We start from the raw sequence: 24,399 nt of genomic DNA on the forward strand, positions 1-24,399 counted from the left end.
GATTATGACCTGTGCATCACCTGCTATAACACTAAAAACCACGACCACAAGATGGAAAAATTAGGCCTTGGTCTGGACGATGAGAGCAACAACCAGCAGACAGCCACGACGCAGAGCCCCGGTGACTCGCGCCGCCTGAGCATCCAGCGCTGCATCCAGTCCCTGGTGCACGCCTGCCAGTGCCGCAATGCCAACTGCTCGCTGCCGTCCTGTCAGAAGATGAAACGGGTCGTCCAGCACACCAAAGGCTGCAAACGCAAGACCAACGGAGGGTGCCCCATCTGCAAGCAACTCATTGCTCTCTGCTGCTACCACGCAAAGCACTGCCAGGAGAACAAGTGCCCCGTGCCCTTCTGCCTCAACATCAAACACAAGCTCCGGCAGCAGCAGCTCCAGCACCGCCTGCAGCAGGCGCAGATGCTCCGCAGGAGGATGGCCAGCATGCAGCGCACGGGCGTGGCGGGCCAGCAGCAAGGACTGCCCTCGCCCACGCCGGCCACGCCAACGACTCCGACGGGCCAGCAGCCCCCGACGCCGCAAACCCCGCAGCCCCAGCCTCCGCCCCAGCCCGCATCACAGCCTCAGCCCGCGCCTCCCAACAGCATGCCGCCCTACACCATGCCAAGAACTCAGCCCCCCGGCGCCGTGTCCCAGGGCAAGGCAGGCGGCCAGGTGACGCCTCCGACTCCACCTCAGCCGCCACAGCCGCCAGTTCAGGGTCCTCCTCCGGCAGCGGTGGAAATGGCCATGCAGATCCAGCGGGCAGCAGAGACCCAGCGCCAGATGGCACAGGTTCAGATCTTCCAAAGGCCGATTCAGCATCAGATGCCCCAGATGCCACCGATGGGAATGAACCCTCCACAGATCGGCAGAGGTCCCGGCGGCCATATAGATCAAGGAATGGGGCCGGCAGGAATTCAGCAGCAGCCGCCGTGGGTGCAGGGGGCCTTACCCCAAGCTCAGCTGCAGCCAGGAATGCAGAGGCCATCCATGATGTCAGTAGCTCAGCCGGGTCAGCCGATGAATATGGCCCCTCAGCCAGGGATGGGTCAGGTACCTGGCGCCGCTCAGCCCAAACAACCTCTGCCCCAGGCGGCCTTACAAAACCTACTGCGGACTCTCAGGTCTCCCAGCTCACCCATGCAGCAGCAGCAGGTGCTTAACATCCTTCACTCCAACCCCCAGCTGCTGGCCGCTTTCATCAAGCAGCGGGCGGCCAAGTACGCGGGCTCGCAGAACCCGCAGGCCATGGCGGGGCAGCCTGGCCTCCCGCAGGGGCAGCCGGGGCTGCAGCCGCAGCAGGCCATGCAAGGGCAGCAGGGAGGGGTGCACCCCAACCCGGCCATGCAGAACATGAACCCCATGCAAGCAGGAGTGCAGAGACCCAGCATGCCCCAGCAGCAGCCGCAGCAGCAGCCACAGCAGGCCATGGCTGGGATGAATCCTCAGGCGCAGCAGATGAATATGAATCACTCTGGGATGGCTCCCCAGTTCCGAGATCTCCTGATGAGACGGCACCAGATGATGGAGCAGCAGCGCCACCAGCAGCAGCAGCAGCAGGGAGCGGGACCGGCGCTGGGGCCGGGCATGGCCAACCACAACCAGTTTCAGCAGCCCCAGGGTGTCGGGTATCCCCAGCAGCAGCAGCAGCGAATGCAGCATCACATGCAGCAGATGCAGCAAGGAAACATGGGACAAATAAGCCAGCTTCCGCAGGCCATGAGTGCAGAGACAGGAGCCAGTTTGCAACAGGCTTTCCAGCAGAGGCTGCTTCAGCAGCAGATGGGATCCCCAGCTCAGCCCAATCCAATGAGTCCCCAACAGCACATGCTCCCCAATCAGGCCCAGTCCCCGCACCTCCAGGGCCAGCAGCTCCCTTCATCGCTCACCAATCAAGTGCGTTCTCCACAGCCTGTACCCTCACCGCGGCCCCAGTCCCAGCCCCCTCATTCCAGCCCATCCCCTCGGATGCAGCCTCAGCCTTCTCCACACCACGTGTCCCCGCAGACCAGCTCCCCACATCCAGGACTGGTAGCTGCCCAGGCTAACCCCATGGATCAAGGGCACTTTGCCAGCCCGGACCAGAGTGCAATGCTTTCCCAGCTTGCTAGCAATGCCGGCATGGCAGGCCTCCATGGTACAAGCGCCACGGAACTGGGGCTCAGCTCCGAGAACTCAGACTTGAATTCAAACCTTTCACAGAGTACACTAGACATACACTAGACACGTTGTAGCATTTTGGGAGCAAAAAAAAAAAAAATTAAAAAACAAAGAAAATAAAAAAAACTTATTTTCGCAAGACTTTTTGTACTGAAGACAAATTTTTTTGAATCTTTCTTAGCTAAAACGACATTTTTCCCTGGAACACATCTGAACTCTGCAGCAGTAGTTTGTGGTTTTAAAAACAAACCGACAACGAACCTGAGGGACAGTAGAGTACAAAGAATATATTTTTGTTATGGCTGGAATCATAACCAGTCCTTTTTCTTGGCTTTTTTTTTTCCTCGTGTGCGTTGGGGAGGTTGGGAGAGTAAGGCGGTCTTTTGGTTGCTCACCAAAGGATGCCCTGCTCATGCCTCTCAATAGGTTTTATTTTTTTTTTAAATTAATGAAAATATGTAATATTGATAGTTATTATTTACTGAGGCAGATGGTAAACATTTTCCCTATTCTGGTTTTTCTTGATGTCACTGCGAAAAAAACCACCACAAAAACAGAACAACAGAAAAACACAGGAGAACCTTTCCTAAAACCGGAGGACAAAAGGGGTTAATGTTGCTTTAAAACTACATTACATATATAAATATATATATATAAAAATAAATACCAATCTTTTCCTCTTTGGTTGGAAATACGTCAATTCTTTGAAAAATGTAAAAATATTAAATAACTCAGTCCCCTCCTGAAGTCTACTTTTGTCCTCCAAGAATTTTCTATACAAGAGTCTGAGCTTAAAAATCTTCAAGTATTAAAGTAATTTGTACATGTAGAGAGAAGACAACATTTTTGGAAATACACAGGGGCAGCTGCCAAATGGATGTAGTATATATATTGTGGTTTCTGTTTTCTTGAAAGAATTTTTTTTGTTATTTTTACATCTAACAAAGGAAAAAAAAAACATAAAAAAGAGGGTAAGAAACAATTCCAACGGGATTATTTCAACCTGAGAAAAAGTCCCTGGGGTTTCTTCTTTATGCTTGCTTTCTCTCTCCCATGCCCCTTTCCCACCCTCTTCCATTTTCTGTAAAACTTGAAAATAGAAAGCAAAAAACCCTCAAATGTTGTATATCATGCAATTAAAGTTGGTTACTTATAAATAAGAACTTTCGATCACTGTATAGACTGTTAAAATTGATTTCTTATTACCTATTGTTAAATAAACTGTGTGAGACAGACAGCCTGTTTTTAATGTTTCCCTTCTCTCCCACATGTGTTGCTTGTTCTTAAAATGGTGGGGGTAGCGGAGTATGTGCTACTTCAAATGTTTGCTATCTAGACATCGGAGAGCTATTTAATGTATATGACTGTTTTAAAATGCAAATCTCTAATAAGGGGTGTGGAGTAATAATTAGTCTTCTCAATGGACTCTTTTGGTACAACTCTACAGTCGCGTTGTTCCCGGCATGTATCTTACCAAAGAAACGAGGTCTGACCTCAACAGTTGTGCCAGTCAGCTGTGCCCCGCCCTGCTCACATGGCCTGGGAGCAGCTGATCTTCAAAGGACCTATTTTGCATTTTGAAATGACAACTATTTGTTTGGATATGTGATATTAAAAGATCCTATTTCACTTGGAGTATATTGTGCGCCTTTTGGCACTGAAGCGTGAGCATGAGGTAAGCTTGTGTGGATGTCCTGCAGGCAGGTGCTGTACCGGGATGGCGTGGGTGCCCAGTCACCCTGTGTCACATCTGAGGCGTTCCAGAACAGAGGTGCTGCCACCATGGAGTGTGCTGGCAGTGACCCCAGGCGTGTGCTGCCCACAGCTGTGCTCACACGGAGTTAACCCGGTCGTGGCGCGTGCTGTGCTCAAGCTGGTTGTGCTGGATGTGGCTGGTGCAGTGAGGGCTTCTCAAAATCCAGCCTTATGGTGTGCATGTGCCTAGGGAATAACCCAGATGGGACCAAGGATGTGAGCTGTGTAATGCCAGCTGTGTTGGGAACATCAGTGTATCTGCACATCCCAGATAGATAAAACAAGCAAGCTGACCTCAGGAAACTGCTGGTGGAAGATGATGGAGGGGGTAAGTGCCAATTAAAAGTAATGGTATTACAGTGTGAATGGGTGTTAGAGAGCTTCAAAAGTGGGAGTAAAATGCTTGGGTTTTGGATATAAACACAATTAGGACAATGAATCTTGTATTTAAAAAGGGTTGGTGGCAAGCCTTCAGCAAGATGGTGGAAAATTTGTGGCAGGCTTAAGGAAAGCAGCCTTGGACTTTGGTATTCAGCCTTGACTAAACCTCATACTGCACAGACCAGCTCTGCACCAAGCCCACAATTACCCTGGTGCATGGGGAGGGACTGCTCCTGACCTAAAGAAGAGTAGAAAGCAAAAAAATCCCATGTATTGAATACCAGGACAGCAGCCTGGGATTGTTTCGATTTGAGTTCTGCACAGTAAGCTCTCCTCTTCTTTCCTTTCCACCAAGCAAAGCCTAGTTTTGCTTTCAGCCTTGAGGGATTTCTCAGGATGGAGCATAAATAAAATTCCTTCTGACTACATGCAGGCTAGTGATGTGAAAAGTGTGCCCAGCCTTCTGACTTGAAGGCTTTTAGTGCAAACAGCTTTCATCTGTGCCACGGAGTTAGCACACAAACCATGGTTAGAATTTGTCCTGACCTGCATGAAAGCATCTGAAGTGGGGAAGTCCTGGGACCTTGCAGAGCACACTACAGACTTTCCAACTTCAAATGTTAACATAGAGACTTGCTTGAAAGATGCCATGGTGCATTCTGTGTGACAGCACAGCTGCTCTGTCCCTCTTTGTAGGTGCTGACTCTGAGCCAAGTTCAGTTTTTGAGGTGATGTGGATGATCAATAGTCTAAAATTTGCATAGGGTTTCTTTTCCTGACATCCCTGTACTTCTGCTTTCCCTGGTTCTACTGGAGAACCAGAAGCCACCATCTAGGGCACTGCTCTGGCCCAAGTTTCAAGTAGGGGGAGGATTTCATGGTGACAAAAAAATTAGGGTGTCATCTGTATCTCTCTTGCCATTCAGTTTTGTCTGAGTTGTTTCACTCCTATTTCTTAGACTCTTGGACCAGCAAAAAGAATTCACACCCAAAGTTCTAGCAATCCAGTCCGATATTGATTGTCCAGTTACAACTATGCTAATGGTTGTACTCAAATAATGTGTAGTTCATTAATGTAAACTTTCTAATGTCTGACCTTCACTATCCCAGCTCCCTCAGCCTCTCCCCATCTGACAGAGGCTCTAGTCTTCTCATCACCGTGCTGCCCATTTGCTGGATTCACTATGCCCAAACACCAGATAATTGCACAAACCCAAGACAATGTTGGTGCAGTCACTTGGTCATTAGCCAGCTGTTGTAACAGCAAAACGAGCTACAGCAGCTCCTGGCAGGCCAGGACAAGCCCAGGCAAAGCCTGACAGAGCCTCACATAAAGCAGAGCTTGTGACCTCTTACTGGCTGAGGTAGATGATGTGACAGTGACAGCCATTCCAGCTTTTGTGTCATTTTTCCAGTATATGATACACAATTTCTCTGCAAGAAACTCCACCTCCTGTTTCCAAGATGGTCTTTTTGCTGCTTCCAGTTTCAGCCAAACTCAAGGACTCCAGCCCATCCTCTCTGGGCACTCTGGAACAGATCCTGTAGTGAAAGACAGCAGCAGTCAGAAGAGTCTGCTCCTATGACCAGTTCTGCCTAGGTGTGTGATGCTTTTACCCTAAAAATGAGCTTTTATTTGAAGACCAGCCACAGGGTGCTCTGTCTGGGGAATGTTTATTTTTACAAACCCTCTCAGCAGCTGCCTTCCTACAATACAATGCTGGGGTATCTGCCAGCTCGCCCAAGGAGCCATTTCTTCCCTCAGCTTGTCAAAGCAGATTGTGTGCCATAGATCCCAGCCTGAGACACAGCCTAGCCTGGCCCCTGAAAGTGTAAAAGCACAACACATTCCATCCACAGGAATTGCAGCAGCATCTGTGCTTGCTTCATGGCTGGAGAGCTGCTGAGCTGCTCTGTCAGCCCTGCAGGTGTGGCATGTGCCTCAGCATTTGCCTACCTGCCTGTGCTCTGGCATTTTGGTTTGCTCAGGTTGCTTCAGTTGCACTCCCTTAGAACAGGGTCTTGGTTTCAACTCTCCAGGAAGGGACGTTGGGTGTTTGGAAGGGAAACCTGTCCTGTGACTGCTGCTTGGAGTAGCTGATGGGCAATCAGCCATGGCTCCAATCTACTCTCCCTGTTGTCTCTCTGTTGTAGGGAATGTGGTAGATTTGGGGAGGGTGGAGAAATTACTGTTGGCACCATCTCCCTCAGTCATCTTTGAAGCCCTTGCTAGCTCCTGGTGAAGCTGGCACAGCTCAGGCTGTGGTTTTCCCCAGGTGTGCTGGCTGGTGGCAGGCTCTGGTGTATCTTGGGAGCACAGAACTATGTGGGATGCAATCCCAAGCACTGGCAGTGGCTATTTTGGTTCTCCTCGTGTCCCTGCAGCCCCCAGGGCAATAGCAGGAATTGAAAGGTCATTACCAGAAGAAAGCTCTTTGCCAACCCTGATCCTTTGGCTGAAAGTGCAGAGCTTCTGCTGCCCTGAAAAGCAAAGAGTCTTCCATTCTGTTTCCTCTTCACTTTTGCTTTTCACTGTGCTGCCCCACAGCAGCGTGGCACTGAAATGAGCTCCCAGTACGATGCTGTGGTGACCAAAGCTTTGGGAGCCATGCAGTGGATATCTCACCAGGCCTGCTGATGGAAAGCCAGGGCAGCCTGAGGTGTGACCTGGGTCTACTGCCACCCACACTGCCAGGGCTTGTAACCACACAGCCTGAGTTACAGCCACCAGAAGTCAGAACTCCAAACTCATGAGTTTAAAAAAAAATTTTAAAAAAGAAAAAAAGAGGGGGGAAAAGACCTCAGGTGCTCTTCTGTTTGCCCACTGTTATCTCAGTTTGAGCTTGTATTGAAGGATTTCAAGCCCTTTGTTCTGTCAGGTGGGCCCAGGTGTCACCACAGAGAGTGAGAGAGAGCCCTTAACTGTGACTTGGGAAAGGATATGTAAAGGGATTTCCACCTTGGCAAACTGCATATTATGTGTCAGGCCTTGTGGATGGAGTGACATCTTCTGCCATTAGCTGGACTTGCTCCAGGCTGCCCTTTCTGCTGGGGAAGATGACCTAGCAGGACAAGGAAGACAAGTCCCCATGTCTTCCTTGAAAAGCTTGCAGAGGGACTGAGAGGCAGCACAGCTCAGCTCTCAAAAGCCAGATTTCCTGAGGGTCTGGGATGGGATAAGCACTTCAAACTGAGATTTATTTCCTAGGCAGTTAACTCTTCCCTCTCCTTGGAACTGGCTGTAGCTGCTTTTTGGGGATTAGTTTTGCTTTGGGATTTTTTGTTCGCTTGCTTGTTTGAGTTTTTTTAATTGGGACAAAAATTATTTACTGTTGCATTAGTATTTCTATGTAGCGTTGTGTTGACATATATTGATGATTGAATGTGGTAGTAAAATAGCAAGGCAGGACAGGCTAACTTAGCATTTGTGCCCTTAACTGGGTCACCTGTGGGGTCTGGGGATGCATTATTTGTTCACTACACAAACTGTTCCATTACTGTGACAGTGACAAGTGGCTGTGGGAAGAAATGTGGAAGAACTTTGGTGTAGCATTAAAGATGATCTGACAAGGGTATTCTGCAAGCTCCCCAGCCCACGAGAGAGATCTAGAAAGCAGCAACTGCTCAAATCTCCCACCTGCAAGTAGGCTGCTGCCTGCTCTTACATAGTGCAGGACACGCCTCTCTTCATTTCATGGTTACCTTGGTAAAATTATTCTGCCAAAGATTAAGCAGAATATGTTTTATTATATTATTCCATCTGTTTCCTTGTTGGGTTTCCAAGCTCGTCTCCCCTATTTTCCTTTTTCAAAGACAGTACCAAGGCTTACATGTCTATAAATACTAAATAAGTCTATTTCTTCAAAATGGTTCCCTTCCCAGTGCTCATGACAAAAATTAAACCTTTCAAAGTCTTTTTGTTTTTCACAGTGTCAGCTAGGAGGTGCCTTGCAAAAGCCATGTGCCACTTCCCACTGCACACAAGAACTGGGAAGGCCTGTAACCAGGTGGCTGCTACTTAGTGCTGGAAGTGAAGCACCAGGATTCTCATGAGCTCTTGGAAATAAGAGAGTAGAAAACAAAAAGGAGGCTCTGGAGAAGCAGCAGATGAATTTATGAAGCCTGGGGACGTGGAACATGAGCTCTGCATCCCAGAGCATGGGGGAGAGGACAGTCCCAGTACAAGCACAGAGAGCCAGTGAGACAAGGCCCCTCCAAGAAGTTGTGGTACTGAGGGACAGAGCAGATGCTGAAGTACAGGAGCTGCTCACCTTGGAGCTGAGTGCCTGAGGAGGCAGCCTGGCCCCTGTCCTGCAGCCATAACCCTCTCACTGCAGCCAGGGCTCCTCCTGCCATTGCACCTGAGAGCAGCCCTTTGACACCCATCTTGCTACAATTTTTATTGCAGATTATGTTAAAACGCAGACCAAGCCCAGAACACAGTAGGGAAGGAGATGGGAAAACTGAAGTCTGATCTAAGTGTTGGGGTTTAGTTACCTGAGATTGTCAGTGCTGTTCTCTCCCTAAAGAAAGGAGTTGGCTTTACAAAACTATTATGATTATTGTTCCATAACAGAGTTTTTATTATTAAAAAGAATGTAAGTATTCCTCAATCAAGTTGAACTTGATTCACATTAAAATTAATTTATTTAAATACTATTAGTTATTGAAAAGGCTTATTTAGAACTGCAATGACAAATGAACAGCTGTGGTGTGGAGACTGCCATTTAAGCTTGTTCTGTGTCAGCACAGAACTCATTTCTACTGAAGCCTTCAAGAAGCCTTGAGCCAGCCTGTGTGTGACCTAAGGGAGCAGTTCTGCTTGTTCCACCCTGGGAAGGGAGCAGGGAGGGGATGCACACCAGTTAGAGCTCCCAGTGTGTTCCATGAAAGCTGATTGCAGCAGAAAGACTTAATGAGCCTTTAATTTAGGATTGTGTCTTTTCTGGAAACAGCTTTGCTGTCTGCTGTGCATAGTCCAGCAGTATTTACTAGGGAATAACAATCATTATGATTTATTTCATTATTAACTATATTGTGTTTTAAAGCAATTTTCTATTTTTAACATTGCTGCAGGACTGTTTGGAAAACCTGAATGTGGAGGATCCCTGATGCTATGGAAATTTGCTGATCAAGCTGCAGACTGGCTTTGCCAGCTCCCTGACATGGTCCCCCTGTAATTAGGCTGTGACCACTACCCTGGATTCTCAGTGTGTTTCATATGGATAGTGACACTCCTTTGTGTTTATAACAGCCTCTTCCAGCCTTTGGATTGCTGGAAGAGCAATCCATGTATAAGGTGAGCCTTTGGAATGCACCTTTTTCATGCTGCTTTACTCCCACCTGCACCTATGATTGTACAGTTGTGCTTCACACATTATTTGTTCAGCCACTCACTACAAAGCCCATACAGACTAAGAATGCTCTGTACAGCCCTTTTTTACTTTTTTTTTTTTTCCTACAACATCAACACAGTGACAGTGACAACAAAATAAAAGGGTGCAAAATAGAACTGCCTCCAGGGGCTTACCTTTACATAAGCTTCTTGACAGGCTGATAGAGCTGGGGTTGTTCAGCCTGGAGAAAAGGCGGCTCTGGAGAGGCCTCACTGCAGCCTTCCAGTACCCAGAGGGGGGTTATGAAAAGGAGGAAAATGGACTTTTTATACGAGCAGGTAGTGACAGAATAAGGGGTAGTGGTTTTAGACTGAAGGGCAGATTGAGATTAGATACAGGAAGAAATTCTTTACTGTGAGGGCACTGAGGCACCAGCGCAGGCCGCATAGAGAAACTTGGATGTCCTATCTCAGGGAGTGTTCAAGGCCAGGCTGCATGGGGCTCTGGGCAACCGAACTGGATGATCTTTAGGGTACCGTCCATTCAGGGCCCGAGTGGGCGAACCCCGAACCACAAGCCGGAACGGAGCCGGGGAGACGGCAGCAGGGCCCAGCCTTTTCCTGGGCGGGACCGCCACGAGCACCCATGGCTGCGGGAAAAGAACTACAGCTCCCGTCGTGCCCCGCGGGCAGCGCGGCGGGAACAAACTCCCCGCTGATTGGCTGTGCTTTCCGCTGCTCTCACCAATCAGACGCACAGCTCACGGGGGGACGCTCTGCCCTCGCGTGAGGCGCGCTGGCGGCGTTCTGCGAGCAATGGAGCGGGACAGGGACCGGGCGGAGGTGAGCGGGAGGGGACGGGGCGGGACGGCGGTTCCTCCTCCTCTGGCGCCTGGGCTGGGGTGCTCCTGGGGACAGCGGTGGGTCCGTCTGATCCCGGCGGGATGGGGCCCTGCGTCCCCCCCAGCTTCCCGAGGAGGCTCCGGGTGATGCTGCCCTTGCTTGGCAGCCCTGGGGATTGTGAGGTGTCCGCAAGTTTCACTCACCTGTTGTGGAAGAGTAACAGTAGATTGGTGCTCACGTCCTACGAGCTGCTGTAAAATGCACCCATACAGGGACCAGAAGGCGATGAAAACCTTTATTTTCTAGAGGAGTTCAGGCCTTTCAGACGTCAGGAATGCTGCCTGAGGGCCTGGATCCGCAGGAGAGCAACTCTTTGTTCAGGGAGTAACCTGGGACCCTTGGGTCTGTTTGTGCGAGAGCCAGGGAGGATGCGGGGAGACAGCCGTGAGTGAAGTCTGATCTTCCTGTCCACCTGTCTGTAATGATAGCTAGGAGCCAGGGATCAGACGGAATTTAGCAAAGGAAGGTGATGGGCTTGCTGCTGATCTTTTGTTGTTGCCCATTTGGAGGAGCAATGGTATCGTCCTGCCTCATGTAGCTGTTTGTTTGTGTCTGCCTTTCTGTTCCATCCCTTCCTGTGCTGATGCTGAGTTCTTACTGCTCTTCCATGAGTTGCTAACACATTTTTCCAGCTTCTTTAATGCTTATTTGGAGCCTGGTTCAAGATTGTTCTAGTCTGAGACACACTTTTTCTGTGCTCTTTCTTCAGCCTTGCAGCTCTCCTGCTGTAACAGCGAGTACAAAGAGCCAGTGAAGATGTTTAGCTGTAGGGGCATCTGGGTTTAGGCAAAAACCAATAGCAAATGTTCTGCCTTCTGCTGGTGTAGTTTCTGAACCAAGGTCAGCTGTGGGCTGTGCAGTTTCCAGAGGACATGAGCTGTCTCCAGGACTGCCCTGCTGACTTCCAGGCTGTGCTGGTCTTGTGAGCTGTGGTGGCAGGAACGTGCAGTCTGTGCTCTGTTCTGGAAGTCTGTGCTGCCTTTACTGTGACAGTGTCTGTGCTGCTGTGCTGTGCAACTGTGTTGGGAGGAACATTGTCTGGAAGGACACAGTCTCATCTGTCCTTCATCAGCAAGGCAGTGCTTTGCTCTGTATTTTCCTGTGTTCCTCAGGCTGCTTTCTGTCTAGCAACAGCCCGGTGGCATTTTGCTCTTGGGAAGCAGAATGCAGCATGTGGAATGCCAGCAAAGGGACCTGTCTGGGGGAAGGTGTTCAGAGTCCTGCCTTTGGGGTTATGTGGACTCCTTGCCCTCTCTGAGGCCACCCCCTGGCCCAAGAGGGCCTCCCCCAGCAGCAAAATGGCATGTGGTGTTTGGCATGTAAAATGTCTGTTTTAAAGCAAACTGGCTCTTTTTGTAGCTGGTGCCTGCCCTCTGCCACAAATCTTCATCCTTGGAGCGGGTGGAGGAGGATGGTGATGACGATGAGGAGGACGATGAACTGGACATCTTTGGGGGTTACGACAGCCTCACGTGCTACAACAGCAGCATGGGCAGTGACAGCAGCTCCTGCCTGGAGGAGTCCAGCGATGACGAGGTGGCAGAGCGGGAAGCTGGCGAGCTCTCGGCCTCTCCCATGCACCAGCCGTCCACAGGCCGGCTCACAGAGGACAGTGGCTCCGAGCCAGGTACTGCCTGCGCTGCCTGAAACGTTCAGGGGCAGTGAAGGGGGTGTGGCTGCACCCTGGGGGTGCTTGGGGAGCAGCTTTGGATTCACACTGCATTTTCTGGGCCGTGTGGGGGATCTGCTCTGTATAATGATGGTTAGCTGGTCTCAGCTCTGTCATTGTAGCGAATTGACTCTGCCAAATCCTCATCTTTTTGGCCTTCCTTCTCGCAGCTGTGTGCGAAATGTGTGGGATTGTGGGCACCAGGGAGGCTTTCTTCTCCAAGACCAAACGTTTCTGCAGTGTCTCCTGCTCCAGAAGCTACTCCTCAAATTCCAAAAAGGCCAGCATCCTGGCCAGACTGCAGGTGCGTTTGAACCTCTCCAGCTGGCTCTCAGGCTCCATCGCAGGCTCTTGTCATCCTGAGGGACTTCAACCACCCCTATACCTGCAAAAAGTAGCATGGCAAGCTGTAGGTGATCCAGGAGACTCCTGGAATGCATGGGGGATAATTTCTTAAGCCAGGGAATAGAGAACTGTAGCAGAGGGAATGCAACAGTAGATTGGATGCTCACCAAGGTAAGTGAACTAACTGGGGATGCCAAGACTGGAGGCAGTGGCTTCAGTTGCAGTGGTGTCATGCATTGGTGGAATTTGTAATCTTGAGGAGTATAGGTCAGCTAAGGAGTAAAGTCATGCTCCTGAACTTTAGGAAAGCAGACTTCCAGCTCTTCAGAGAGAGTCTGTATTTCTGTGAGATTTCCTGGGGATGAAGCTGGATGTGCCTATATGTCGGGGTAGGTGGTTGCTCTCTAAATATCGGACTGATTTTCCCAGTTTGTTCTTCCTGCCTGAAGTCCCCAGAGAAAGCATGACAGCTTAAAGGTGGTGCTCCCTAATAGCTGAGAAAGGACACACTGGTATTTTACCTGCTGTTTCTTGTTGCTGTGAATGTTAATAATATTGTAGTAGTCTGAAAATTGCCCCAAGGAAGAGATGGATACTGAGTTGCAGTGGGTGGCTTAGTCTCCTGTGCCATTAATGTTTCTAATGCTCCTTCTTTTGCAGGGGAAACCACCAACAAAGAAAGCTAAAGTTCTGCACAAGGCATCCTGGTCAGCCAAGATCGGGGCCTTCCTCCATTCGCAGGGCACGGGACAGCTGGCAGATGGGACGCTGACAGGTCAGGATGGTGAGTGTAGGTGAGGGGTGAGGAGGTGCAGCTGCTGGAGTCACACAGCTTGAGGGCTGTAAGCTCTGCAGTCCTCCTCCTCCTCCTCTCTGGTACCCTGCCTTGTACCATGTGTGTGGGTCGCTCTGCCACGAGCTGGCAGAACACAGGACATGTCTTTTTTCCTCTTCCTGCCCATCCACTATTGTAGCCCCATCCTCACTCCTTGTATGACTTGACCTGGAGTGTAAGCTCTGTGGTCCCAGTCCCAGTGCTGACTTCTGCTGGCAAAGGTGACTTAAAGGTGTCCTGCCTCCCCCAGCCATCTGCTGCCCCACTGCTCATGGGGAGTTACATTTGCCCCGAGTCACTCGCTGATCACTTGGAGCAATAACCACTCACTGCAGCTGAAGAAGCAGCAGCTTACTGTGGTAGGGAGAAGGGGAGGGCTGGGGCATGGCAGCAGCAGGGAGTGATCCCTGAGCAGACTGCTGCTGGAGCCTGCAGCCAGGAGGGACTGTGGGATTAATCTCTCAAATTAGTATCTGATTTTCCCAGCATCGTCTGGGAAAGCAAGCATACTGCTGATATCACCCGGCAGTGTTGCTGCTGAGAGGCAAAATGTGAAGTGGTTTAACCTGAAAGAATGCACTCTCCCTGGAGTGCTTTAGCCCTGGGCTGGACTTGACCCTTTTGCTGCCCTTTCTGCTCCCCCAAAAACTAGTGACAGTGAATATTGATTAATAATATATTTTGCCTCTTTTGGGAGTTGATGACCATGCACTCACATAGGGTCTAGTTTCCCACCACAGAAAATGCAGTGGAATGCATAATCCCTGTGTGTTGTGTCCTAGTGCCTGCAGGCTGTAGTCTAGAGGTAACTGATGTTCTGTGTCTCATCTGATTTTCTGCTCTCATGTCTGCTTGCAGCACTCGTCCTGGGCTTTGACTGGGGAAAGTACCTGAAGGAGCACGGCTACAAGGCAGCTCCTGTCAGCTGCTTCAAACATGTGAGTTCTACTTTGCTGTGCATGGCAGGGCACACAGGGCATGTCCTGTGCATGGGCCCCCTGTGCTCCTGTGCCAGGGGGTGAGCAAAGGCCCAGCAGGGGGTTATTGAGACCTGGTGATGCAAGGAAAGGAGTTGGGGTTCCTGGCAGCTGAGAATGGGAGTCTAGCAAAGGGTCCAGGGACTTGGCAGAAACACTGCTGGTAGTGATGCTCGTGATTTTTAGCTTTTTGTGTTTTTCATATATTTGTAGCTTTGTAGATTGCTAAAAGCATGGCTGTAGCTTCTAGTATTTTTCTTCCCTATATGTAGGAACAATAAGCTAACCTTATAAACACATTCAGAAATATTGTAGTCTTATTCCAAGAGCAGAACCAGCTACAAGGACATTCTGTTTTTCAACCAGAATCGGAACCAGACATAACAAAAGTGGGCAAACAAAGCCTCTGGACTGATGTCAGAACCCCAGGAATTATTGCCTAACCAACTAACATTTTACCTGGACAGTATATGATAGTATACTAATCGACTAATCTTATCAAAATTGTAGAATTACTGTACCACATGTGATTTTTGCCATATTGTGTACCTGAAAACTTTCAAGTAAAGGTTTACTTTTGTATTGACTCTGACATTGTTGGGAAGATCTATTCTATTTTCCAGGCATCAGTAGTAATGGCTCAGTGCTGACTGGGAACAGAATTAGTTCTGACTGGGGATGATAGTGGGAAGCTAATTTTGCAGTTTGTATGGCTGAATACATCCCAGGTTGATGTGCAGAGAGGAATTAAGTTTATGTGAGCCTGGCAGTAGCTGCACCTCCAACATGTCCAGTTTTTATAAGACTTGTTATATTCCTTTTGAGTTGTTGTCTGATAGTACTGACAACATTTCCTTTTTCTTGAGGATAGGTTAGGCAGACATGTTAGCTATCCTCATTGTTAGGTATCTTTATGCCATAGAGGAATGGCAGCAGCTACTTTGGAATAATAGGACATCTGGCAGTGAAACAGTTAAGTATTGCTATATTGTATTGTGCCTTTTGGGATCCTCAGTGAACATCCCACTGAGATGTTTGGGACAGTTCAACTGTATTTCAAGATGTTGGCAAGTCCAGGAGGGGTAAGGCATGCAAGCCTGTGCCTAAGGTGAAGGTGTAGCTGCCTAAGACATGTCTCTGAAAACCAGAAGGGCCTGAACCCTGCTCTGATTTCCTCATCCCTCTCCCTGCCTCAATGGCTGCCTCCATCTTTCAGGTGCCGCTCTTTGATCAGTGGGATGATGTGGTGAAAGGTATGAAAGTGGAAGTGCTGAACAGTGATGCTGTGCTCCCCAGTCGTGTATACTGGATTGCATCTGTCATCCAGATTGTAGGTAAGTCTCCAAAGTAATCTTTGACAGCTGGGCTGGGCTAAGCTCTGAGGGAAGCTTTAGAGAACTGAGGGTAGCTGGTCAAGCAAAACAGCAGCTCTTTGGAGCTCTAGAAGTGCTGAGAGATTTTGGAACAGGAAATGCCAACCATGGTGAGGGAGTGAGAGGAAGCCAGCTTGTGGTTCCTCTTCTGGTTGCTGGTCAATTTGCAGGAATAGTTGCTGGAGAATCTGTGGTGACCTGTGCAGAGTGCTGAAGGCCATGCTGTGGGTACTAAGCCTGTGGTGCCAAATTCTTGGCTTCTGATGCCTTTGTTTGTCTGCTCTGTCCTGGCAGGATACAGGGCCCTTCTGCGATATGAGGGCTTTGAGAACGATGCTGGTCATGACTTCTGGTGCAATTTGGGCACAGTGGATATTCACCCCATTGGCTGGTGTGCCATCAACAGCAAAATCCTGGTACCACCACAAAGTGAGTGTGGGACAAGAGGGGTGAGCATATACCTGGGCATGGAGAAGCTTTGGTTTATGCCTAGCACAGAGGGACCGGTGTTCCCACTGCATGTAGGACTGCAGCTCCATTTGTGCTTTGAGTTACAAGCAGCAGTTTGAGTTTGGGAAGCTGGAGATTGCTTGGATTGCTCCCTCTGCATCTCCCTATTATTGACCTGGGGATGCTGCATGCAGAGCAGCAGCAGACCTGCAGGGGCAAGTGCAGGTGGCTTTTCCTCCTTCTAATCCACATGGTGGCTAGACTTGAACTTTGGGGAACATTTTGGTCCTATATCCTGGGCAGCATCTCTGGTAAGTGCAGTGACTTCAGTCCCTGCACAGCTAGCAGTTCAGAGAGGGATGCCAGTTGAGTGGAATTCTGGCAAGCTGAGATTTGCTTGGTATGGCTCATGTGTTTTGCTCTATTACCACCTCCTCATCTAGATCAGTGGAGTTGAGTGTCTGCTTGGCCCAGTTCACTCTGTAATGGTGATCCCTTCAGCCAGATGTCGGGCAAGCTGGCAAGACAGAGTACAGAATCTGAGTGTGAAGAAGGCCTTTTAGTGCTAGTGGGCTAGCAGAGAGATGAAAGGTGTGGTGCTGTAATTATTTTGGTCATAAAGATGGACTTTTTCCCTGCTCATATGTAGCTATCCATGCCAAGTACACTGACTGGAGAAGTTACCTCATGAAAAAACTGGTGGGAGCTAGGACCATCCCAGTGGATTTCCACATAAAGGTAACCATGGGAGGCTGTTGTTTTGCATGGGGGAAATGAAGCTGATGTCAAGACATGTGCTCAACACGTCTCTTCCTGTTCTGATCTGTGTAACTTTTGTGTGCCTTGAAACCTGGGCAGGGCAGGGGCACTGAGTGCTTCCACATGCTGTTTAGATACTTGTCATGATGCTGTGGGTAATGGATGGCACAGCCTCCATGCCCTCTCAGCACAACAGTTTCTGCTTTGGGTCATAGACAGGCTTTAAAAGCTGTTGTCACATGATCTGCTGGGAAAGAAATACTGGGATGAGGTTTGGCTGAAGGGAGAGACCAGTGCAGCTCCAACCTGGCCTTTCACTGTCCTGTTTCAGTGCCAGGGAATAACTCTGAGAGTCAAAAATCTTTGCCTTCAGTGTTGGTAGCAAAGCAGCCTGCAGGGAGTGAGAAGGGCACAGGCTTCCTTTAAGTGCCATGGCCTTGGCATCTCTATATCTCTCAAGATTGTTTTTGTGTGGCCTGTGCTGAGATTAGACCGTGTTAGAGGGAAGAGGGTCTCCTGTGGCTAGGAGCTTTGGAAATGGCAGATAAGGAAGACTGTCCCAGAGACATCAGGCAGGAAGGCAGGTGATAAGGTTTTTTGTGTGCAGGGTAAGTGGTGACACTGAGCTGGAGATCTGGATGTAGTCAGTGCTTCCCATGTTACTTCTCAGAAAGTTAGGAGGGTGTTTGTAGCTGCTTGTTCCTGGGCCCCAGCTTGTAGCTGAAAGGGAAGTGGTGGAGAGAAACAGACATTGCTTTTGTCTTTCTCCCCTTAGCATCCACTCCCACCTAATAAACAGGAAGTGGAAGACTTTAACTTAAAAGTTCTTCTGGATTCAGGTGTAGGCTGGTTTGGGTATCTATTTTGTGTTTCCTAGTTGCTGCATGGCATCTTGGGATCACAGTTCCAAAATGTCAGGGGTTCTATAAACACCACTGGGCATTTGTGGATGAGTAGGACAAGGCTGCATGAGCAAACCAAAGGTCTCAAAAAAAGTCAGAAAGCAGCCAGTGACTCTACTGTCCCTTTGGGTCAGTCTGCTGAGTAACTGGCTTTGGATATGGAGTTGGGAGATGATCCTCATGCAGTTAAACCTCTGATCAGAATATAAAGGTAAAAATAAGAACCTGACCTCTTTTGAAGTCAACTGAATCCTGTTGCACTTTGGGAAACTACACCTCTAACTAATTGCAACTACACATCTAACTAATTGCAGCCTCAAAACTTTCATGACTGAAAAAGGCACACACCATTCCTTACTCAGTCCTTTGTGAACACAAGTTCTCACTGGGAACATTGACCCAAGGTGGTGGCTGAGCATTGCTGCTGGGCTGGAGTGGGGTAGCTCTTTTGAGGCCACAGGACAAAAGGGAGACCCAGCGTGTGTGTGCCCAACCACACTGTCCAGCTACCTGTCCCTTCCTAGTCAGCTTTGGGCAGTGCCAGGGTGCATGTCTGTGGGGAAAGCTGTTCTCTCAAGTGTTTGGAGAACTGTGCTTGATCTCACCTCCTCTGTTGGTTGTTGCCAGATGGCAGAGAGCATGAAGTACCCGTTCCGGCAGGGCATGCGGGTCGAGGTGGTGGATAAGAACCATGTGTCCCAGACACGTATGGCAGTGGTGGACACAGTCATTGGGGGCAGACTGAGACTCCTCTATGAGGATGGTGACAGTGATGATGACTTCTGGTGCCACATGTGGAGTCCCCTCATCCATCCTGTGGGCTGGTCACGGAGAGTCGGCCATGACATAAAGAAGACAGGTAAGGATCAGCCATCAGCCACTGCAGCCATCTTTTGATTTGCTGGGAACTGCCTGCACCCTGCTGTTGACACCAGTCTTGACATGCTGGGAGTGAGGTAGTCACCTCAAGACCTAACAGGTGAAGTCTGCTTAGTTTTGTGTCTGCTGGTTTTTTATCTGGATAGATAAAAGCCCTGTGATCACAGGTCACAACAGGCAACTGTAGGGTTTCATACCTGAAGCAGACAGTCTGTCCCCGTAGTGTGAGAATGCCGACTTTGCAACATGACAGATGTTTGTAGTCTTTTTTGAGGAAATTCATGCTGGCTTCTGTAACACTGGATGCCATCAGGTTGCATTTTTCTGGACTTTACCAAGAGGAATTGTTGATTGGCTTATTCTAGCAAAGTAAAAGACAAAAAAGCAAGACTTGAGCTCTGCTGATCTTTTGGTTGTGTCTCTATTCCTGCCTCTCCCTGGTGATTATAGCTGCATGTGTTATCAGTAGTTCTCAGGAAGCTCAGCCGTCTGCTTTTGAACAAGCCCTTCATCACAGCCTGAAGTGTAGAGGGACTGACCTGTTCTTTTTATTAAATAGTCACATATTGAGGAGGTTTATAGCAGCTAGGCTCTCACAGGAAAATTAATAACCAGTCTGTTTCCTTATTGCAGTTGCTGCAGGTTTTTTACCTCTCTGTGTTTCTTCCATTCCTCACAGACGAAAAACGTAATGACATGGCAAACCATCCCACCTTCAGGAAGATTTACTGTGATGCTGTGCCCTATCTGTTTAAGAAGGTAGGACAAGTCTGCCTTTCTGTGGGGGTCACAAAGAAGGAAGCAGTGATAGCACTTCCTTGCCTGGGCATACATGCTGCCTTGTGGGTTGTTGAGGGTGGTCTTCTTATACCTAAGGGCAGTAAGATCTTTGGGGTGTCAAGGCAGTTGTTCAGAAGGAGCAGTCAAACTAAAAAGCTGAAAGAATTAAAGGACAGTGACAGATTGAGGCACTCAATCGAAGGGCAAGCAAGGGAGCTTTGAGTTGGAGAGGGAAGAGGATTGCATGGGAGAGACCAGTTCTCACAAGGAACTGGATCATGCTGGTAAGGACTGAGATGACAAGGAAGCTTGCTTTGTTGTGGAGCAGCAGTTGGGCTGGGCTCTGTGACTGACCAGAGCCATGGCAAAAGGTTGCCGACACAAACATAGTGTGTGTTTGGCTGCCCCTTTGAATTTCTTGTAATATTTTTGGTTTCCCCTCCCAAGCTGAACCAAGTAAAGTTTCAAATCCTGTTTGTACTTGCTGTGCTCGGTGTCAGGATGGGACTGTCCCACACCCCTGGCAGCACATGGTGTACCAGAGTCTCCCTTAGGTACGAGCTGTCTACTCTGAAGGTGGATGGTTTGAGCGAGGCATGAAACTGGAAGCCATTGACCCCTTGAATCTGGGCAACATCTGTGTGGCCACTGTTTGCAAGGTAAGTTCAGTGAGCCTAAGGGGTCTGCTGTGTTTGCTTGGCATAATGCAGCTTCTCCTCAGCTCTTTTCAAATTAATGAGACCAGGTAAGATTTTGTATGGGGGAGCAGAGAAGGCTGTCAGGAGAGGTGGACAGCTGATGTGTGGAGGGAACTGGGGGGGTTATCTCAGAGTTCTGACAAGCTGTTAACCATGTGTACTTAAACAGACAGCGTGAAGATGAGCATGCTTGGTCTGCAGGCTAGTGCCCAGTGTGTGTGACTGGCAACCACACTCTTTCCACCATTGGGCATGCAGTAGGGAAGATTTGTTCTCCAGTTCTGAGAGTGCATAGAGAGGCCCCTGTGGAAAGAAGGGAAGAGTTGAGGTGACCTCCATGTGAGGAATGGCATGAGGATGGACATGTCACCTTCAGTCTCTTGATGAGGTGGTTGTAAGCTCTACTCTTCTGCTAGTGTCAAGAAGTTCCTTGCCCGGGTTTCCTCAGTGAACTGTGGTGAATGTTGAAAGCATAGTATTCATCTGGGCTTTTCCTGCTTCTTCAGGAAGCTGTTTGCCCTCACAGAACCCAAACTGAGGACTTTGATACTTGGGAGTTTGGCTGTGGGATGCTATGAGAGCTGTTTGTGTCTTGTAAAATGTTTCCTTCAGCCAGGTTTTGAAATGGAAGAGTTTGGGATAGACATGCCTATCGCCTTTAGTAGGCACTAATACCAGTGAGTGACAGGAAGGGACAAGTCTTGTTGCTGTATGAAGTTGCAAATCCAAGGGTGGTGCTCTTTCCCTTCTACCCAGTAACAAATTCATGATCTGGCTGGTAGAGAGGGCTTTTGGGCTGCTAGTGAAGTGTTTCTGGAGGAGAACAGAGCTCCTGACTGCCATGTTACTTACGGAGCATGGGCTAGCTCTTAGAACTCGGGTGCCACGCCAGGAGTGGGGAACTGCCTCAGTGCAGGGATTTACCAGAGGCAGAACCTTTAGAGCCACTTGTTCTAAGTTGCCAGACACAAGCCATGACAGGGATCAGGCAGAGGACAAAGGAGGAGGCTCTTGTCTTGAAGGAAACACTTATTCCAAGGAAAGGGATCAGAAACAGTCTCGGGCACTCCCGTGCAAGTGGTTTTGCACAGATCCAGGTCAGGAGGGGGATACAAACAGCTAAGCAAAAGGGAATCCTCAGGGGAGGAGCGAGGGGATTACATCAAGTGTTTGGGGCCAATTGGGGTAGGAGGGTGGAGAAGATGGGTCACATGGGCCAATGGGGCTTTGAGGAGTCGGGGAATGCCAAAGGGGTGTTGCAGTCAGGGATTGGCCCGAGGTTAAAGTGGAACAAAAGGGGCTGGGTTGCCTTGACAGGCAGGGAAAGAGCTGGAAAAAGAGGTGGGGAATGGCATGAGGGACAGCTTTGAGGGAGGGTAAAACTGAGGGGTAAACTAACTTGGGGAGAACATGGGGGTATAACAGAACAAACCACTTAACAAGGAATCAATAAAATAAATTTGAACCAAAACAGCTGACCATTTAAGGCTTTTTACATAGTCTTTCACAAGGCTCTTAGTGTTGGTCCCAGTCCTGCAGAACTTGCTGCTTTGAGGATTAGTTTGTGTTGACTAACGTATTAGGAGAAGCTTGGGACACATAACATTGGATTTTACTGTCTAGTGGCAATTGTGATTGATATGTGGGGGGACTCTTGAGAGAGTCTTTTGAGAAGAGGAGAGGCTTTAGAGCAAGTAGAGCTCTACTCATGCCTTCACTCCCATCTCAGGTTCTCTTGGATGGGTATCTCATGATCAGCATTGATGGAGCAACATCTGATGATGGCTCTGACTGGTTCTGCTATCACGCGTCCTCACACGCCATCTTCCCTGCCAACTTCTGTAAGAGGAACAACATTGAACTGACCCCTCCAAAAGGTGAGATTTGGACTCTGCCCTGTGGTACAAGCCTGCACACAGAATTTGATGGGGGGTGCGTTTCTGAGAGGGGTCAGGTTCAGATAAATCAAAACAAGGTCCCAATCCACTTGTTTTTCAGGGAAACTGCTAGTTCAGAAAGCCAGGATGTTTAAGCTTTGCCCATATACCAAGCCTTGGTTAGCTCCTGGCAGATCAGTGGCAGAGGTGTATGATCCCCAAACTGAGCAGAATAAAAGCTTTTAAATGACAAAGAGGATGGGAAGGGATAAGTAGAGGCATTGCTGCAGGAATCATTACTTAAGTGTCCACAGTCATCTCTATTCTTTTCTCTATGAATAGATCTGACATGAGTATTTCTTCAAACTCCTAAGAGACAATCACCCTAGGAGTGTTTCTGCTGCCTCATCTAGCCATACCTGAAAAATCCTGCTCTGAATTTCTGTGTTGCAGCATTTTTGTGCAGTGCTGTTCATCTTAATTTGATGTTCCTGCTGATGGGAGAAAGAAAGATTGGTCTCAGTGGTGTGTTTTGAACATACTACTTCCTTCTTGCTGCTGGTCCTCCCCTTTCTCTGGGTGTGTGGCTGACACAGATGTTCAGAGCTGCAGCTTGCTTTTCTCTGTATTTGCCTGCAGAGAGGGGTGCTGGACTCCCATGGAATCCATGCACCAGGTTCATGTCCAAGATCAGGCTGTACATGCAGGTTCATTGACCTGCTCTGCAGCTGGTTGCTATGCCTCCTTCCTGCCTACTCTGCCTTTTGTCCCCACTGGTCTACCCAGTGACTGCCTTTTTACCTCTTAGTGTTTCTTCCTTCTGCAGGGTATGAAGCAAAGACATTCAGCTGGGAGTGTTACCTGGAAGAGACCAAATCAAGAGCTGCTCCATCACGGCTCTTCAACACAGTGAGTGCTGCCAGGAAGAAACGATGTGTAGGGATGCTTGGAGTAAGCAAGGAGGAGTGCAATAGCTCTGGCTGTCACAAGATCACAGAGATGGAAGTTACTTCTTGTCCAGCACCCCTGCTACAGCAGGGTCATCTGTAGCATGTTGCTTAGGACTGTGTCCAGATGGATGGAGACTCCACAACCATGTGGGCAACCTGTGTCAGCACTCATTGGCACTCATGGTAGAACTTGTCTCCTGATGTTCACAGGGAAATTCCTGTGTTTGTTTGGGCCTGTTAACTCTGGTCCAGGCACTGGGAGCCACTGAGAGGAATCTGGCTCCATCTTTGCACCCTCATTTTAGGCATTTATGCACATAAATAAGGTACCCCCTGAGCCTTCTCCAGGATGAAAGGTCACAACTCTGTCAGCATTTCTGCATACAAAAGATGCTCCAGTTCTCTCATCTTCTTCCTGGCCCTTTGCTGGAATCTCTCCACTGTCTCCCTTGTACCAGGGAGCAATTGAGGTGTAGCCTTGTCAGTACTGAGCAGAGGGGAAGGATCATTTCCACTGACCTGCTGAGAACAGCTTACCATTAGCCTTCTTTGTGCCAAGGGCACTTCCCTGGCCCACGTTCAACTTCACGTCCACTGGGATTCCCAGGCCCTTTTTGGCCACGCTGCTTTCCAGTCAGTCTGCCCCTAGCTTGTGCTGGTGCCTGGGGTTCTTCCTCTGCAGATAAGGGATTCCAGCTTGTCAAGGTGCCTCTGGAGGGCAGCACAACCATCTAGTATATTCTGTCTCTCCTCCCCGCTTTCTACTACAGGCAAGCTTGCTTGGTTTGACATGATACTCTGACATGTCATCTGGATAATTAATTAAGATGTTCGATAGGAATGGATCCAGTATTGATCCCTGGGGTACACTGCTATTTACTAGCCTCCAACTAGATTTCATGCCACTAATAACCATCCTCCTGGCCCGGTCACTCAGCCAGTTTTCAGTCTGTCTTGCCGCATCCGCACCCAGCCTGTATAGTTCAGTCATCTTCTCTATGAGGTTCTTGTGGCAGTGTCAAAAGTCTTCCTGAAGTCAGGACAGACAATATGCAGTACACACAATATATGCAGTCTCTAGTGGGCTGCAGTTTGCTGACAGCACTTTAGGGAGACCTCAAAAGCCCAGGAGTATGTACTCTCTGAGTTGGGACATCAGTGTCCTGCCTTTTGTGGGTCCCTCTGTTTCCTGTGATTTTTCTAGTGTTTCTGTGAGCTCCAGGCTCCTGGTGGGCTCTGCATTGCTCATTGCCTGGATGTGTGGCTGGCATGTTGGGTGGAGGTTGGGGCTGCTTTACATCAACAAAACTGCTGCAGCACCTGGGCCTATGCTGATTTTTCTGATTTCCCAGAGGTAATTGTTTGATTGTG

At 49.0% G+C, this 24,399-nt stretch overlaps 2 protein-coding genes and 1 long non-coding RNA gene across 5 annotated transcripts in view; 2 read left to right on the top strand and 1 right to left on the bottom strand.

Annotated features, from left to right (window-relative positions):
- The window catches only part of EP300 (EP300 lysine acetyltransferase), a 59,676-nt gene extending 56,279 nt beyond the window's left edge, over window positions 1–3,397 (top strand). Inside the window, exon 31 of the mRNA XM_005488658.3 lies at window positions 1–3,397. Within this exon, the coding sequence (XP_005488715.2) occupies window positions 1–2,223 (2,223 nt within the window). The 3' untranslated portion in view covers window positions 2,224–3,397.
- LOC141728795 (uncharacterized) lies at window positions 2,588–10,271 on the bottom strand. Its single transcript, XR_012580021.1, has 2 exons — window positions 9,827–10,271; window positions 2,588–5,838 (listed from the first exon to the last, which is right to left on the bottom strand). It is a non-coding gene; the product is annotated as an uncharacterized LOC141728795 (long non-coding RNA).
- Window positions 10,186–24,399, top strand: part of L3MBTL2 (L3MBTL histone methyl-lysine binding protein 2) — an 18,238-nt gene continuing 4,024 nt past the window's right edge. The window contains exons 1-13 of one of the 3 annotated variants that reach the window (XM_005488660.3): window positions 10,186–10,474; window positions 11,894–12,161; window positions 12,374–12,507; window positions 13,209–13,332; window positions 14,242–14,321; window positions 15,577–15,694; window positions 16,028–16,162; window positions 16,833–16,921; window positions 18,472–18,703; window positions 19,403–19,482; window positions 20,058–20,162; window positions 21,931–22,078; window positions 22,905–22,987. In XM_005488660.3, coding sequence (XP_005488717.2) covers window positions 10,448–10,474; window positions 11,894–12,161; window positions 12,374–12,507; window positions 13,209–13,332; window positions 14,242–14,321; window positions 15,577–15,694; window positions 16,028–16,162; window positions 16,833–16,921; window positions 18,472–18,703; window positions 19,403–19,482; window positions 20,058–20,162; window positions 21,931–22,078; window positions 22,905–22,987 — 1,623 coding nt within the window. In that variant the 5' untranslated portion in view covers window positions 10,186–10,447. The remainder of the gene's footprint in view (window positions 10,475–11,893; window positions 12,162–12,373; window positions 12,508–13,208; window positions 13,333–14,241; window positions 14,322–15,576; window positions 15,695–16,027; window positions 16,163–16,832; window positions 16,922–18,471; window positions 18,704–19,402; window positions 19,483–20,057; window positions 20,163–21,930; window positions 22,079–22,904; window positions 22,988–24,399) is intronic. The other 2 variants (XM_005488662.3, XM_005488661.3) reach the window with 2 other exon arrangements.

The sequence above is a fragment of the Zonotrichia albicollis genome, chromosome 4, assembly GCF_047830755.1.
Source record: "Zonotrichia albicollis isolate bZonAlb1 chromosome 4, bZonAlb1.hap1, whole genome shotgun sequence".
In the NCBI taxonomy this organism is placed as follows: Eukaryota; Metazoa; Chordata; class Aves; order Passeriformes; family Passerellidae; genus Zonotrichia; species Zonotrichia albicollis.